We start from the raw sequence: 15,530 nt of genomic DNA on the forward strand, positions 1-15,530 counted from the left end.
TGGAAAGAGTCAAAGTCCCAGCAGTAATGTCAATCAGAAAATAGCCCATTTGGCCCAGCCTTCTCATTCATCAAACTTTTCTTTTTGATAATGTTTCCCTTCAATGTCACAAGTTCTTTGGATTTCCTGAGCTCATGAAATGCAAAAGCAAGTTATAGAAGATAACTCTTCAGAGAATAGTTCTGTGGATGTCAAAAGCTAAGAATCTATATCATAGATAAATAGTTTATTACATTCATTAATAATGAAGAATATCAGAAGCAAATGATATCAGAAACAATAACACCGATTTATGAGAGCCCAAGTTACTTTAGATAGAGTTGTATAGCTTTTCATAAGGTATAGGAGGTTGCTAAAAATGTTTTTTTTTTCTCTAACTGCTGATTAATAATCCACTGATTTGCAGGCAAATAACAATTTGTAAAATAAGAATTGCTAAATTCTTGATGTGAGGGTCCACAAATCCAGTTTTATAATCCAACCACATTTGATCAAAGTTCACAGAACCATTAAATCACTGCTGAATCACAGCTCAACCAGATTTTGTTTGAGAAAACAGGAGAGAACAATTACATTAGCGGAAACAGGATATGGCTGGGTAATAGTTCAGAGCAACTCTTTGAAGATTTTGCTCATTAATGTGGACCTTGAAGAAAATTTAAATACTTTGCATATTTACATTGAAATCTGCTTCAACTGTGTTTGAGAGTTGCAAAGCATAATGAAGCTTGGACAAGGTACTCAGAACTTAAGTGTAACAGCTTTAAAAAATAATTTTGTTCAAACTCACCTGCAGCCAAATGGCAATATGATTGAAATGGCTGGGATCCCTTTGGTTGGATTCTATAAACTCCACTAGTTCTTTCTCCCCTCTTGAGAACAGCCATCTGGAAGATAAACTATTAACTCACTTTCTACAATTTATGTTCTTAGTATTATTTATTTACTATTTATTATTATTATTATAAATGTTTTTGTATTTGCACAGTTTGTCTTATTTTGCGCATTGGTGTTTGTCAGTCTATGTTCGTGTGTAGTTTTTCATTGATTCTATTGTACTCCCTTGTTCTAGTGTGAATACCCACGTGAAAATAAATCTCTGGGTAGTACATGGTGACATATATGGACTTTGATAATAATTTTACATTGAACTTTGAAAATGATAGGTCACCTACGACACCACAAAATAAGATACACTTTATATGTATCATTCTTCGGGCTCCTTCAAGAAATTCCATTCTGTCTGTATCATGGAAATGAAGCCTATACTTCACTGCATCAAGATTTGAATGGAGAGCTGCATTTTAGTGCAAGACCATAACGATTAAAGGACATAATGTATGTGAAGAATGGTCATTGTTCAATTTATGAAGTTCAATTGCAGTAGTGACAGGGATAAGAAAACAGAGAGAAATGGGAATCCAGCACACATGCCTTTCTAAAGCCTTCCAAAAACTCATAGTGATGTTCCATTGTGTTGCTTATGATGATATGGACTGTAGGTACAATGCATAGGGTAACAGCAAAGAGATTTACTCAGTTCTGAAAATACTAAATTAATCAGGATTTTTTTTTTAGGTAAAATAAGATTCTACCCAAAGACAAGTTAGATAGAAGTTGTAGTCAGTGGTTTTAATATTTTTCAAGCAGTTGTTGGGTGATAAACTTCGATGTCTTGTTCATTGGTCACTACCAAAGCTTCAGCCACACCTCCTAGTTGATGCCATTTGAGGGTGCAACAGCAAAGAACACTTTTTGGTACCAAATTAGACTAACAACTTAAATAGACCCTCTGTGATTTGGAGCTGCAGTAAGGCATGCAGAAAGAAGAAAGAATTTATGTCAGCACTTCAGCTACTGTCCACAGTATGTCTGGGACAACTTTATATTTCTTACCTTTCCTGCAGAGTAATGTTGTTATACTCACAGTTAGATCAGACTGGAATGTACTGTAGCTGTTTTGTTGATGGGTAGAGTTGTTTCCTTCTCTTTCGCTGAAGTTGTAACCATCCTTGGATCCTAAGCCTCTGTTTAAAACTTCTGTGCAGGGGGGAGGATAAAGGAACATATTGTTAAAAATCTTCTGAAGTGATAACCAAATGAAATATAAAAGTAATATCATTTGCCCATGCTTTTGTGAAATTTTCTGAGTAAGTGAGGTGCAGTTTGGAGCTGGCTCAGAGAAAGTATTTCTTCATCACAGCAACTGATGTTATTAAAAGCAAATACTTTCAAGTAAATATCTAAAGCTAATTGGTGTGGATTCATTAAAAGCAATTGTTCTAAAGACAATACATAATGGATTCAAAAGTGAATTGTGAAGTCCTCAAAGTGAGTTGTTTTTTAAATACTGTGGATCTTCAGGTGGCCATTCAGTTTATTAACAGTAAACTGGACCAGACAGAAACGTTTTCAATATTAAAATCAACAAAGCAATCTTAAATCAAGGCTTGACTCAACAGTAATTTTGCTCTTAATGATGACATGTTTTGCATGTTTATGTAACTTCAAAATAATGGGGTTTAATACTTTCAGATCAATACATTTATAAGTGTAATATTTCAGTGATTTGTTAGCAATCCTTCAATCAGAACCAGCTGTAAAAATTCCAAAGTATGGGTCATCCAGTGGGCTGATGCTGTAAATCTTCTCAGTAAATGGCAGTGCACATTCCATATAGGTGCTGTCTTTTTTGAATTAATGAGATACAAATTAATTTCCAAGTTAATGTAACACACGCAAAATGCTGGAGGAACTCAACAGATCAGGTGACATCTATGGAAAAAAATCCAATCCCAGCTAATGTATTGGTCTTGAGTTTTATTTTTAAACCTACTCTCGAAACTGTGCTATCGTACCTATAAGAGACACATCAAAATGTTTTGATAATGTTTCATTATCACTTTAAAAGACATTGTCTCCACAAATGTGTTTTTTTTTAATTTAAACCTTTTTTTTCAGGAATGGAGCATCACTAGCAAGGTCAGATTTATTACCTGTCCCTAATTTCCCTTGAATGGGGTGGCTTGCAAAATCATTTCAGAGGGGATATAAAGGTCAACCATATTGGTGAGTCTAGAGCCATGTGTAGACTAAATACTGGAAGGTTTATCTTCCCTGAACACTAGCAAATAGAAGTAGGAATAGGGGATTGATCCTCTCAAGCCTGCTCTGCTGTTCTGTATGATGGCTGATTGACCTCAGGGTTCAATTCCTCCTTTGTGCTGGACCTTGCTGAAGTCCTGTCAAAGGGTCACAGCCCGAAACATCGACTACTCTTTTCCATAGATGCTGCCTGGCCTGCTGAGTTCCTCCAGCATTTTGTGTGTGTTTCTCGGATTTCCAGCATCTGCAGATTTTCTCTTGTTTCTTCCAGGTCACGTGGTTCTCAGTCTCCCAATCTTTTACGTCACTTTAAATTTTTCTAATGATTTTGCTTCCACAGGCTCTCCAGAGAGTTATCACCGTTAAAGAGGTGATTTGTTTGAGGAGCATATTTTTGTTTCTTTTTGACTTCTATCTTTAGTTCTTGCCATGGAATAATTAGTAACCATATTAAAAATACTGAAATTTATTACTATAAATACATAAAAATTAAATAACCAGAATTTCTTGCTCAATTTATAGTAATGTAGGTTGAAAACACATCTGATTGCTTTCTCTTCTCTCTGATATTTATAATTTTAAGTTTGTATGGTACTTTAGTGGGATTATTTGTTGTTAGCGTATTGTAGTCACAGTCACTATCCACAAGTATCCAATGATTATTAAAGTCAGAATTCTCAGACCTTATTCTTCATTTGTTGGATCTGATGATTCCGGTCACTGTTCTGCAGTTGCTGAGCCGCCTTCAGCACCAGTGTTTCATTGACAAGATGGTTTTGGAGCTCTAGTACAGATCGAGAAGAGAAATTTGTGTATTTAAGCAACTCTACTATAATTAGGCACAATATTCACGCTGGCAATGTTCTGCAAGTCCAGAAGAAGCTCACCTTCCCAAGATTGGTTCATTCTAACCAGTTTAAAACCCAGAGCTTACTGTCACCATGACAAAAGAATATATGGATTGCAAATCCCCCTGATTTGACTGGCTGGTAAATGTTATCCTGATCATCGGAGGGCCTTGCCTAACATGACATAGGCACTTTGGAGGGAACAAGCCATGAAACAGCTGAAAAATCTTTGATAGCTAGTTAAGCCAGTTTCAAACTTTTTGCAAGTTATCAATAATTGATTAACTGTCCTCTGTACAGATTAAGTGTCCTCGTTAATGTAGGTGGGCGGCAGGCAAATCAGGTGGAACTAATGGGCATGTAAGAGAGAATCATTTACATGGAAGTGGGGGCACAGGGGATATTCTAAGACTCACACAGACTTGATAAGCTGAATGGACCCTTCCATGTTGAAAGAGAGTATGAAATCAACTAGAAGATCTCGTGTGCAATCTTGTGTTTCTTCACCTTCTGTTCTTCTTAAGATCTCATGACGAGGCTTCTTCAGATCATATAAACATCTATTTATTCCTGAATTCAAATAACTTTTTTAAAACTTCATAATCAACCAAAACTTATAAATCATTTCAGGCGAATTTGGTAGAGCTGTATTTTAAGAAAACTGGCACATATTTCACACAGAAGCTTTACTGGATGGGAAGTGCATGTCTGGCAGAAGACATATTGGCCAGAAAGGGAATTGCGAAATTTTCCCAGTAACTTTTGGTTAGATTCATAACAATATATTATCTTGGAGAATCCTGTGCTGTTTTGAAATACGTGCACCCACTTTAAACCTTGTAATAATTAAACCCTTCATTTGACACAAGGTTATTTAAATGAATGCTTACCATGAACGTCCTCTCAAAATGAAATGTGGAAGTCAGAGGATACAAGAGATCTCCTAAATTGCCTCTCTCAAATATTGGAATGGTCTCAACTGATTTTGGAAGATGTAATCAGAAATGAAAGACCATAGCTTTTGGATCATGAAAGCCAATGAGCAAAAACTGAGAGAAATGGGTTGTGAGGAAAGTCAATGGATGAAGAATTGATATACTGAATGTGTGGTTTGAAAAAAGAATGGATTAACATACAAAAAGTCCAAGAAAGATGGTGATGATTTGGCTGTAGCTAAAGAATGGAAATGATCAGGATGTATTTCCTGGCACTTCATAGAGAGGAATATTAAGCCAGAATCTCAAGAAAGCTAAATGGATGAGAAGGATAGTGGATTGTTGCTGAAATAGTTGAAGAGTCTGGATATTTCAGAATTGACGAATGAAGTGAGTTGATTACATTATCAATGCAGAGATGATGGACAGTTCTTTGGTAGTAACTGGAAAGTTAATTTTTTTAAAGTACTTTTGTTAAGATTGGTGTTGTTTAGATTATGTATTATTTCCAGTTAGTGCATACTATCAGTAACCACTAGAAAATACAGACGGCAGGCTGCTAGAAACCTTCCAACATCCATGTGCTATAGGTAACAGTGAGAGTGTCCTCCAGCAAATCTACACCGTTTTTACATCCTCCCCTGGACACAGCCAGCATTCACACCTCCATTCCCACAGAGCTGTCTAATATAATCACACTGACACATAGTCCAAAGCAAAGCATGTGCTAAGCAAGCCAAAGCACAACCTAGGTTTGCACAGGTTACCATTGTGTTTAAGTGCTTTGACCTGAGAAGTGTGTGTGAGTCTTTCAGCAATATATCAGTCAAGAAATTGTTTCTTCTGCACTATTGAGTAACTTATGCTCATGATAATTTCAGTTGTGAAACTGGATGAGCTGTTTCCAAGTGCCAGTCATATTAGCACACCCAATATTTTCCCAGCGTCGATACACTAGTTAATAAAGAACATTTTCGCTCAACACCAATAGCAAATGGAGTTTAAACTCTCAACAGCAACAGGTTTGAAACATTCTCAGTGCCACATGGAGCACATCACACTTGTTTCTCTTAATCATTAGAGGAACACTCCACTGACATCAGAACACCTAACTGGGCAGTTTGATAACTGACTGCAGGCTGCTCAAACGCCTTCCAAAGTCCACAAAGTGAATGCTTTCTCTTGCATTTAGATGCTGAGAACTTCATTCATTGAGTACCTTGATGGTGACACTGCTCATAGCACTCCATTACAGGAGGCATCATTACGATCAAGCTGACACTTCGAGTGGGTAGGGAACTTCAAGAAAGGAGGCAAAGGCATGTCCATCAATATAATGTTCTCAGAAAGTCATCAGAGGCACCATGTCCCTGTTGAAATCCTCTAACGTACAACATACTTGCAACTCAAACTTTTCTATACTGTCATCACCAAGATGCAAAGAACATTTCCACCAGACTCTTGTTGCTGGACTGTTTTTTTTGTGGAGGTCAAAGTCATGCAGACGCTCAGCTTCCTCACTGCAGCATTTTCAAATGGCCACGGCAGACCTCTACCACGAGTTTCATCAGCGAATTCACAGTATGTTCATGAAGAAAATAATTTCACTTATTCTGATTTCAAAGATGACAAAGGAAATCTCAGGCACTGAATTTTGCCAACATTTCTGCCGCCCCACAAGTGCCCGCAAGCCCTCTCCTTAATAATCAAGAACATTTCAAACAATGGAAAAGATTTCCTCTTTGTCAGTGTGCAACTCATTGTTGGCCAAGTGAAGCATTTCCTCATTATGAATGTAATGTTCTAGGAACCACACTTGAATACCTCATTCTCAGGAAGTTAACACTGCTAGGTATTTTCAGTGGCTAACACTGTCTGGAGAGGCAGTTTCTGGCATTAGAGCCACCCAATACTTCACTGGGTCCTTACACCACTGACTTCTTTGACCATAGCGGCTGAATCCAAATACAAGCTCCCAGTTTGCAGTGGTAAGCACCATTGATTTGGTCCAAATGAGACGCTGTTGAAAGCTGTGAAGCCAGGCTAAACAGATGTGAATACTTTAGTGCCTGGTGCTGCATGCCACACAACTTACAATTGAATGCCACAGAGCTTAGGGCTCGAGTTCCTGAGACACATGAGGTGGAGCAGATAGAAGACACAGGTCCAGCATCCATAGCCTTATTGCCCAGATAAGTACAGCAAAGAAGCCTTGGCTACACAGGTTATAACTCAGTCACACATTTGTTGTTGGAAAGCTCCAAAATCATAATTTCTAAAGTGAGAAGGTGATCCTCTCTACCTTCCACCTGCTACCAACAACACAGTAGACCTATATTTAGTTATGTAATGACCATCACATCCTGCTAGATGATCCTCCAGCAGTTTTGAATCAGCACCTGTTCTGACCATGGAAATGTCTTGCCACAATACCTTTGCATTTCCTGAAGAGTTGCATTTCATTGAAAGAACTCTGACCTTGCTTAAAATACACACTCTGTGAGGATCTTCACTCTACAGATATAAAATCTGGTGTGCAGACCCTCCTGAAGCATGGCATGAAACCACAAAGTTTCCATGTTGCTTTATGGTGAGTATGCTGGCCCTCTTTGTCCCTGGCACACAGTTGTGTAATAGTATTAACCAATACTTGCATGCCCTTTGAGTTAATGTGGGAACTCAGACCTTCTCCCTTGCAACTTCTATCCTTTCATGTTGGCCAGAGGGTACGTTGTTGCTGTGTGGCTGTCGTGGAGAATGTTTCGTTAAGGGTTTTGGCAGCAAAGTTCCATATTTTCACTTTTTCTGAGTGCATGCCACCCTAATGCTATTTTACACTGTGTACAGCCAATTTTGCAACAATTTGGCAGCTATATCCACAATCCTTTTGCTCATGGTCATCAGATCTCTCCAAGCAAAAAAAAAAGCCTCTATTGTATAGTTAAATAGTTTTGACTTTTGGCTTGAGATATCAATTGTAAAGTTGTGCAGTAGCCTTTTGAGAGTATTCTTTGCGCAACATTCATTTCAACTTTGCAGCATCTGCCAAGAGCAGCTCGCTACTGTGTAGCAGACAGCTTGGTGCCCTGCAGCTTGGGAAGTGAATTTCATAATTCAGGCCCTTTAGTTTCAATTCAGTACAGTGTCCAAAGGTAATACTATTAACTAGAGAAGTATAGAAAATTGGTATAACAAATCACAGAACAGAAGTGGTCTAGAATCATTTGACTGACAGCCTGGTAATGGCTATACAATAAGGGAAAAATATGAAGTAGTTGTTAAATCCACCAAAAACTTGCACCATTTCTTTTAATGTCTATTAGACCTAAGTACATTATTTCTGTAAACTGTAACACAGTGAATAAATAAAATGAATCCCATTGGACAAACCTGTTGTGAGAACGTGTATTACAAGTTCTCCAAGAGTTGAAAGAACATTAATGGTATTACATAAAATAGATTTTTCTTACTTAAACTCTCAGGTAACTTTAGAAAACAAGCAGCCAACTTCTGACTGGTGCTTTTGTTAAACATTCTTTTAGTTATTGTACTTGGTCGCACCTAACAAGCATGGTATGACACTTCACAATGGGACTGTAGTTGGTGCTCAGTCTGCTGCTGTTAGTAATTTGCAGTCTCAAGTATAGATGTTACCAAATAATTGTAATGCCAAGCACACTGAGACACTAAATTCAGTTTTTTCATGCTCAGTTTGCCTATATGAGTAATCCTTTACTTTGCTGGTATTGTGAGCTATCCAGGTAAATTACCTTGCACTGACAAATTTGCATATTAAATGTTACTATACCTTGGTTACTACACAATTATTTAGCCAGAATTGGAACGGGAAAGATTTTAAATAATATTTATTTCTTTATATGAAAGTTAGAGCAAAGGAGCAAAACAAAGCTTGGTAAATAAATCTCCATTTGCAGACATCTTTGCCTGAAACAATCTCTACCCTCTAATTCAAACCCCATCATTTTTGATTATCTGATGTAACTGGCTGCTCCATTCAACTAACCTGCACCTCAGTGTTTGCCTTTTCATACCTGAAGCCTAAACTAGACAAGTAAACCCCTGACAATTTCCCCTCTACCCCCAATTCCTGGGCAGGAAATGAAGACTGGTATCAATAATTGGATCTCGGTGAGAAAGTAGGCACGCACGAGGGAACCTGTAGCCCAAATATCAAGGGGATGGGAAATATAACTATTTCACTTTCAATCTCCCACAGATAATAAAGCAAACCATTGTTCATCTCCTCTCTTTCCATTGCCCTTCCCTTCACTTATTTGCATGCCATTCCTTTTCCTCCATCCAATCTACATTGCCACATCTCCTTTCTGTTGCTCCTTACTTATTTCCATATACTCACACAGCTTCTTAACCTTTAACACTGCATTTAATTTTGTTTATTTTTTTGGTGTGCAATACCAGGAAGCATTAACAACTATAACGTGGATAGGGCAAGTACAGCAACAACAGTTCTGGCAAACCAGGAGAAATAATATGACAATGTGAGAGTCCAAATAGTGCCTTACATTTTTTAAATTGATTATTTGATTGATTGACTTCCTCTTGACATTATTCATTGTTTTCTCTGTGTTGTGTATGGGTGTTTCGCCAGTCTCAATGAGGATAGGTATGGATCATGTGAGTTATATTAACTACCCACCTGTGTACAGTATGTAAATTCCAATTTGTTCTATCAGTGATCAAATATGTAGCAGCCTATAAACTTCAGTTGAATCTTTGACTGGTTTCTTTAAAATATAGAATATTAACATTAGTATCAATGTACAGCATTTCCTACTGATATCACCAATAATAATCTTAAAGGCTTATATGTAAGTCATACATATTGTTGGTTTAAATAGGCAGGCTAAGTTATGAATGCTACAGAGAATCTGTTAGAGATAAATGGTGACATTTCCCTACCTCTGTGCTCTGGAACATAACATTGCCTGAAGACAGTGTCAGTCAGAAAGCTTGGTAAATTCAACACTTGGGAATTTAATTCCTTTGTACTGATTTCTTTACAGTCATGTGTCAAGCCTACTCAAATACCTTTCCACTGTACATTGGGTTTAAGCATTTTAACAATCATTGATTCAGATCTCCCTAGGAATATCAAATTGTAGAAACATCTTAGAAATAATTCTAAAGCATTAGAAACCATTTGACAGGACTTGATTGATTATTACAAGTTTCTAACTATCCACTCCAAGTTATTTATCCTGGACGAGTTTGCAGTGGTTATTCGCAGATCCAGATAGTTTGGGGAAACAATTCATTGGAAATTTTCCAATGATAAATAATAAAATGGGGAGATTTAAAGTATTTGTGTTAAATGTCAGTGCATAATTTCATTTTGAACTTATCTCATTTAACTGATGTAAGAACATCTGAATCTTTCTATATTTACTCATACACACTTACACACTATCCTAAGTCATTTGAGCTACCAACCAGCACAACTTTGAAATGTGGGAGGAAACCCAGGCCCCTGAGGGAAACCTACATGATCACAGGGAAAATGTTTATGGTCTACATAGATTGTACTGGAGGTCTGGATCACTGAGGCAGTTCTGCTGACTCTGCCAGTTTGCTGCCTATTAGTTTCTTAATAGTCTAACTTGATAACATTTATTAATTATGGAGGAATAAAAAACTAAAGAGAAGTAGTAATTAGCTACAGAAAGGGAGGGTAATGTAGCAGGATCCTCTTTTGAGTCAGTGTGGGTGGAAGTCAGGAGCAGGAAGGGAGCAGTTACTCTATTGGGAGTATTCTATAGGCCCCCTGGTAGCAGCGAGGAGTGGTGGCCCACACAGATTTCCAATCTGCACCTTGTAAGGCATGAAAATGCCTGACGCAGGCCTCTCATGGTCTGAGTCGACGTTTCCCCTCCCCGGTAGCAGCAGAGAAACCGAAGAGCAGATTGGGAGGTAGATTTTGGAAAGGTGCAAAAATAACAGGATTGTTATCATGGGTGACTTTAACTTCCCTAATATTGATTGGCACCTGATTAGTTCCAAGGGTTTAGATGGGGCAGAGTTTGGATGGGGCAAGTGTGTCCAGGATGGATTCTTGTCACAGTATGTGGACAGGCCGACCAGGGGAAATGCCATACTAGATCTAGTACTAGGTAATGAACTGGGTCAGGACACAGATCTCTCAGTGGGTGAGCATCTGGGGGACAGTGACCACTGCTCCCTGGCCTTTAACATTATCATGGAAAAGGATAAAATCAGAGAGGACAGGAAAATTTTTAATTGGGGAAGGGCAAATTATGAGGCTATAAGGCTAGAACTTGCGGGTGTGAAATGGGATGATGTTTTTGCAGGGAAATGTACTATGGACATGTGGTCGATGTTTAGAGATCTCTTGCATGGGCATATATTAGGGATAAATTTGTCCTGGTGAGGAAGATAAAGAATGGTAGGGTGAAGGAACCATGGGTGACAAGTGAGGTGGAAAATCTAGTCAGGTGGAAGAAGGCAGCATACATGAGGTTTAGGAAGCAAGAATCAGATGGGTCTATTGAGGAATATAAGGAAGCAAGAAAGGAGCTTAAGAAGGGCTGAGAAGAGCAAGAAGCGGGCATGACAAGGCCTTGGCGAGTAGGGTAAAGGAAAACCCCAAGGCATTCTTCAATTATGTTGAGAAAAAAAGGATGACAGGAGTGAAAGTAGGACCGATTAGAGATAAAGGTGGGAAGATGTGCCTGAAGGCTGTGGAAGTGAGCAAGGTCCTCAACGAATACTTCTCTTCGGTATTCACCAATGAGAGGGAACTTGATGGTGAGGACAATATGAGTGAGGGTGATGTTCTGGAGTATGTTGATATTAAGGGAGAGGAGGTGTTGGAGTTGTTAAAATACATTAGGACGGATAAGTCCCCAGGACCTGACGGAATATTCCCCAGGCTGCTCCACGAGGCGAGGGAAGAGATTGTTGAGCCTCTGGCTAGGATCTTTATGTCCTCATTGTCCATGGGAATGGTACCAGAGGATTGGAGGGAGGCGAATGTTGTCCCCTTGTTCAAAAAAAGTAGTAGAGATAGTCCGGGTAATTATAAACCAGTGAGCCTTACATCAGTGATGGGAAAGCTGTTGGAAAAGATTCTTAGAGATAGGATCCATGGGCATTTAGAGATCATGGTCTGATCAAGGGTAGTCAGCATGGCTTTGTGAAGGGCAGATCGTGTCTAACAAGCCTGATAGAGTTCTTTGAGGAGGTGACCAGGCATATAGATGAGGGTAGTGCAGTGGATGTGATCTACATGGATTTTAGTAAGGCATTTGACAAGGTTCCACACAGTAGGCTTATTCAGAAAGTCAGAAGGCATGGGATCCAGGGAAGTTTGGCCAGGTGGATTCAGAATTGGCTTGCCTGCAGAAAGCCGAGGGTCGTGGTGGAGGGAGTCCATTCGGATTGGAGGGTTGTGACTAGTGGTGTCCCACAAGGATTGGTTCTGGGACCTCTACTTTTCGTGATTTTTATTAACGACCTGGAATTGGGGGGGGGGGGTGCGCGGTAGAAGGGTGGGTTGGCAAGTTTGCAGACAACACAAAGTTTGGTAGTGTTGTGGATAGTGTACAGGATTGTCAAAGATTGTAGAGAGACATTGATAGGATGCAGAAGTGGGCTGAGAAGTGGCAGATGGAGTTCAACCCGGAGAAGTGTGAGGTGGTACACTTTGGAAGGACAAACTCCAAGGCAGAGTACAAAGTAAATGGCAGGATACTTGGTAGTGTGGAGGAGCAGCAGGTTCTGGGGGTACATGTCCACAGATCCCTGAAAGTTGCCTCACAGGTAGATAGGGTAGTTAAGAAAGCTTCTGGGGTGTTAGCTTTCATAAGTCGAGGGATAGAGTTTAAGAGTCGCGATGTAATGATGCAGTTCTATAAAACTCTGGTTAGGCCACACTCGGAGTACTGTGTCCAGTTCTGGTCGCCTCACTATAGGAAGGATGTGGAAGCATTGGAAAGGGTACAGGGGAGATTTACCAGGATGCTGCCTGCTTTAGAGAGTATGCATTATGATCAGAGATTAAGGGAGCTAGAGCTTTACTCTTTGGAGAGAAGGAGGATGAGAGGAGACATGATAGAGGTATATAAGATATTAAGAGGAATAGATAGAGTGGACAGCCAGCGCCTCTTCCGCAGGGCACCACTGCTCAATACAAGAGGACATGGCTTTAAAGTAAGGGGTGGGAAGTTTTAGAGGGATATTAGAGGAAGGTTTTTTACTCAGAGAGTGGTTGGTGCGTGGAATGCACTGCCTGAGTCAGTGGTGGAGGCAGATACACTGGTGAAATTTAAGAGACTACTAGACAGGTATATGGAGGAATTTAAGGTGGGGGGGGTTATATGAGGGGCAGGGTTTAAGAGTCGGCATAACATTGTGGGCTGAAGGGCCTGTACTGTGCTGTACTATTCTATGTTCTGTGTTCTATTTAGCTAAACTATGGATGGATGGGTTGGGCCTATACAACTAGGACCATACTGATGGCTCTCTGAGTTCCTGCAATGAACAGTTGAGTCATATAAAAAGAGAGGAGTAAGTTTCAGTATTTCACAAGACAGGTTCCACATCACTTCCCGTCTCAACTGCAGTGTGAAGCAATAGGTCGGTCACTGGCCAGGAAGAGGCAATGAAGGGAAGTTATCCCTATTATTTGGACAGAGGTTCAATGAGGCAGCTCAGAGTTCTAAACACTTTCCCCATTCAGTTTAAAATTAATCAGTTTCAACCTTCCTTCTGAAAAAGAAAACATCACATTAAACTTTACTAATATTGAAGATAATGCCAATGAGTGGCTGGGTAAACTGATCGCATAGAGTTATTGGTCCAGGTATTAGTCAGCTGGAGCCAAACAATTGCATTTACTGACTGTAGAGTTTCATTGATTTGACTGTGTGATATGTTGGTGACTATGTTCTATTCACAAAAATCCAATGGGACAGTTACTGCTCTTCCTTAATCTCCTCCCTATCCTGACCTCCACTTGCCTTTGCACATCCCCATTCCCAGCAACCCATCACCTGGCAATGTTTTATTCCATTTTAAAACGAGCTCTATACATGGAAATTCCTGTTTCTATAAGGCTCCTCCCAATTAATAGTCAATTTATGTTAGAACTGAATGGCTCTTGTCTTTAAATAGCACCAAATAACATTTGGACTTATTGTTATCAGGGTCAGTTAATACGCTGCAGATGCCCCTGTCCATGCTTTAACCTTAATGAATGAGTTATTTTTAAATTTTTTTTCAACAAATACTGTTCTAACAAGGATATTCTATGGATATAGTGCCTTGTAGATGAATTCACTGAGCATCTGAACAAATTACCAGAGAAAATAAGACCCAATTACTTGACATAAAATAGCACAGTACTGATTTTACTATAAGCAAAAGTCATTAGTGACTTTGTCTTTCTATTAAAGTATCAAATTTTGTGCAATCTCATTACTTCATCCGTTGATCTGTATACTTATCGACTGACAGCAAGGTAAGTTGTACATAATTATTCCTTTATTACAAAGCAACTAAGTGAAACCAGTGAACACATCTGTACAGGTGCACTATTTGGCTTAAGTTGGAAAAGTTTTGTAAATTCTAGACAAATGTTGTCAATGGTGTTTGGACTGTTGGTTCTTTCCAAAGTAACATCTCTGTTTTCTCACCAGCTCTAAATGGACTAAGTTAAGTTTGTGCTTCTTTCTGTGTCTTTTGGCTTGGATACATTTGTTATTTGCTCACTATTTTGTTATCTTTCTTTTCTGTTTTCAGGAATCTACTCTATGTATATCCTCAGCGACTTAATTTTGCCAATCGGTTAGCTTCTGCAAGAAATATCACAATCAAAATCCAGTTCATGTCAGGAGAGGATCCAAGCAATTCCATGCAGGTAAATTAGTGCAGATAATCATTTTCATTTTCAAATTTTGCGGAAACATTCTTCCTATTGCAACCTTAGGCTCCAGATTCATGTAAGAGCAATTGTAAAAGTTTTCCCTTCTTGTGGTCTGTAGTGTCTATTAAAGTTGAGAATGGCATTCCATTATAGTGCAACATACAAAGTTGTTTTTAATACATGGTAATTATTAAAAGCTGTGGCACCTCCTGACTTGAAAATGGTAAAGCAGATCACAATTTCTGGGTGTAAAGACAGAAAAGTATATCACAGGAACAGGCCCTTTGTTCCAACAAGTCTCTGCTGACCATGGCGCAAATCTAACCATCCCTGACTGTCTGCCTATGGTATTCCCTACCTGTTCTTTTGTCTGCTTAAGTGCCTTGTAAACATTGCTTCATATTGACTTCTACCACCTCCCCCAGTTTTATGTTCAAGGTACCTAACACTCAACCTTTTTAAAAAAACTTGCTTCACAAATCTCCTTTAAGCTTTCACTTTCTCACCATGAACAATTATGTTCTAGAATTTTACACCTCCACCCTGGGCAAAGACTCTATCTACTTTAAAATGCAACACCTTACACCTGACCAGATTAAAAACCATCTGTCTTTTATCCAACTGGTCTATCTCCTTTGACAATCTTCCTCACTGTCCACATTTCCACAATTTTAGTGTTTTTACATATCAGATTACCTTTACTACAGATTAGATAGACTG

At 39.0% G+C, this 15,530-nt stretch overlaps 1 protein-coding gene across 8 annotated transcripts in view; it reads left to right on the forward strand.

Annotated features, from left to right (window-relative positions):
• dock8 (dedicator of cytokinesis 8) overlaps window positions 1–15,530 on the forward strand; it is a 256,091-nt gene that overhangs the window by 133,126 nt on the left and 107,435 nt on the right. For all 8 annotated transcript variants that reach the window (XM_072281729.1, XM_072281730.1, XM_072281731.1 and 5 more), the window contains one exon: window positions 14,687–14,804. In XM_072281729.1, coding sequence (XP_072137830.1) covers window positions 14,687–14,804 — 118 coding nt within the window. The remainder of the gene's footprint in view (window positions 1–14,686; window positions 14,805–15,530) is intronic.

Source organism: Mobula birostris, chromosome 17 (genome assembly GCF_030028105.1).
Source record: "Mobula birostris isolate sMobBir1 chromosome 17, sMobBir1.hap1, whole genome shotgun sequence".
NCBI lineage: Eukaryota > Metazoa > Chordata > Chondrichthyes > Myliobatiformes > Myliobatidae > Mobula > Mobula birostris.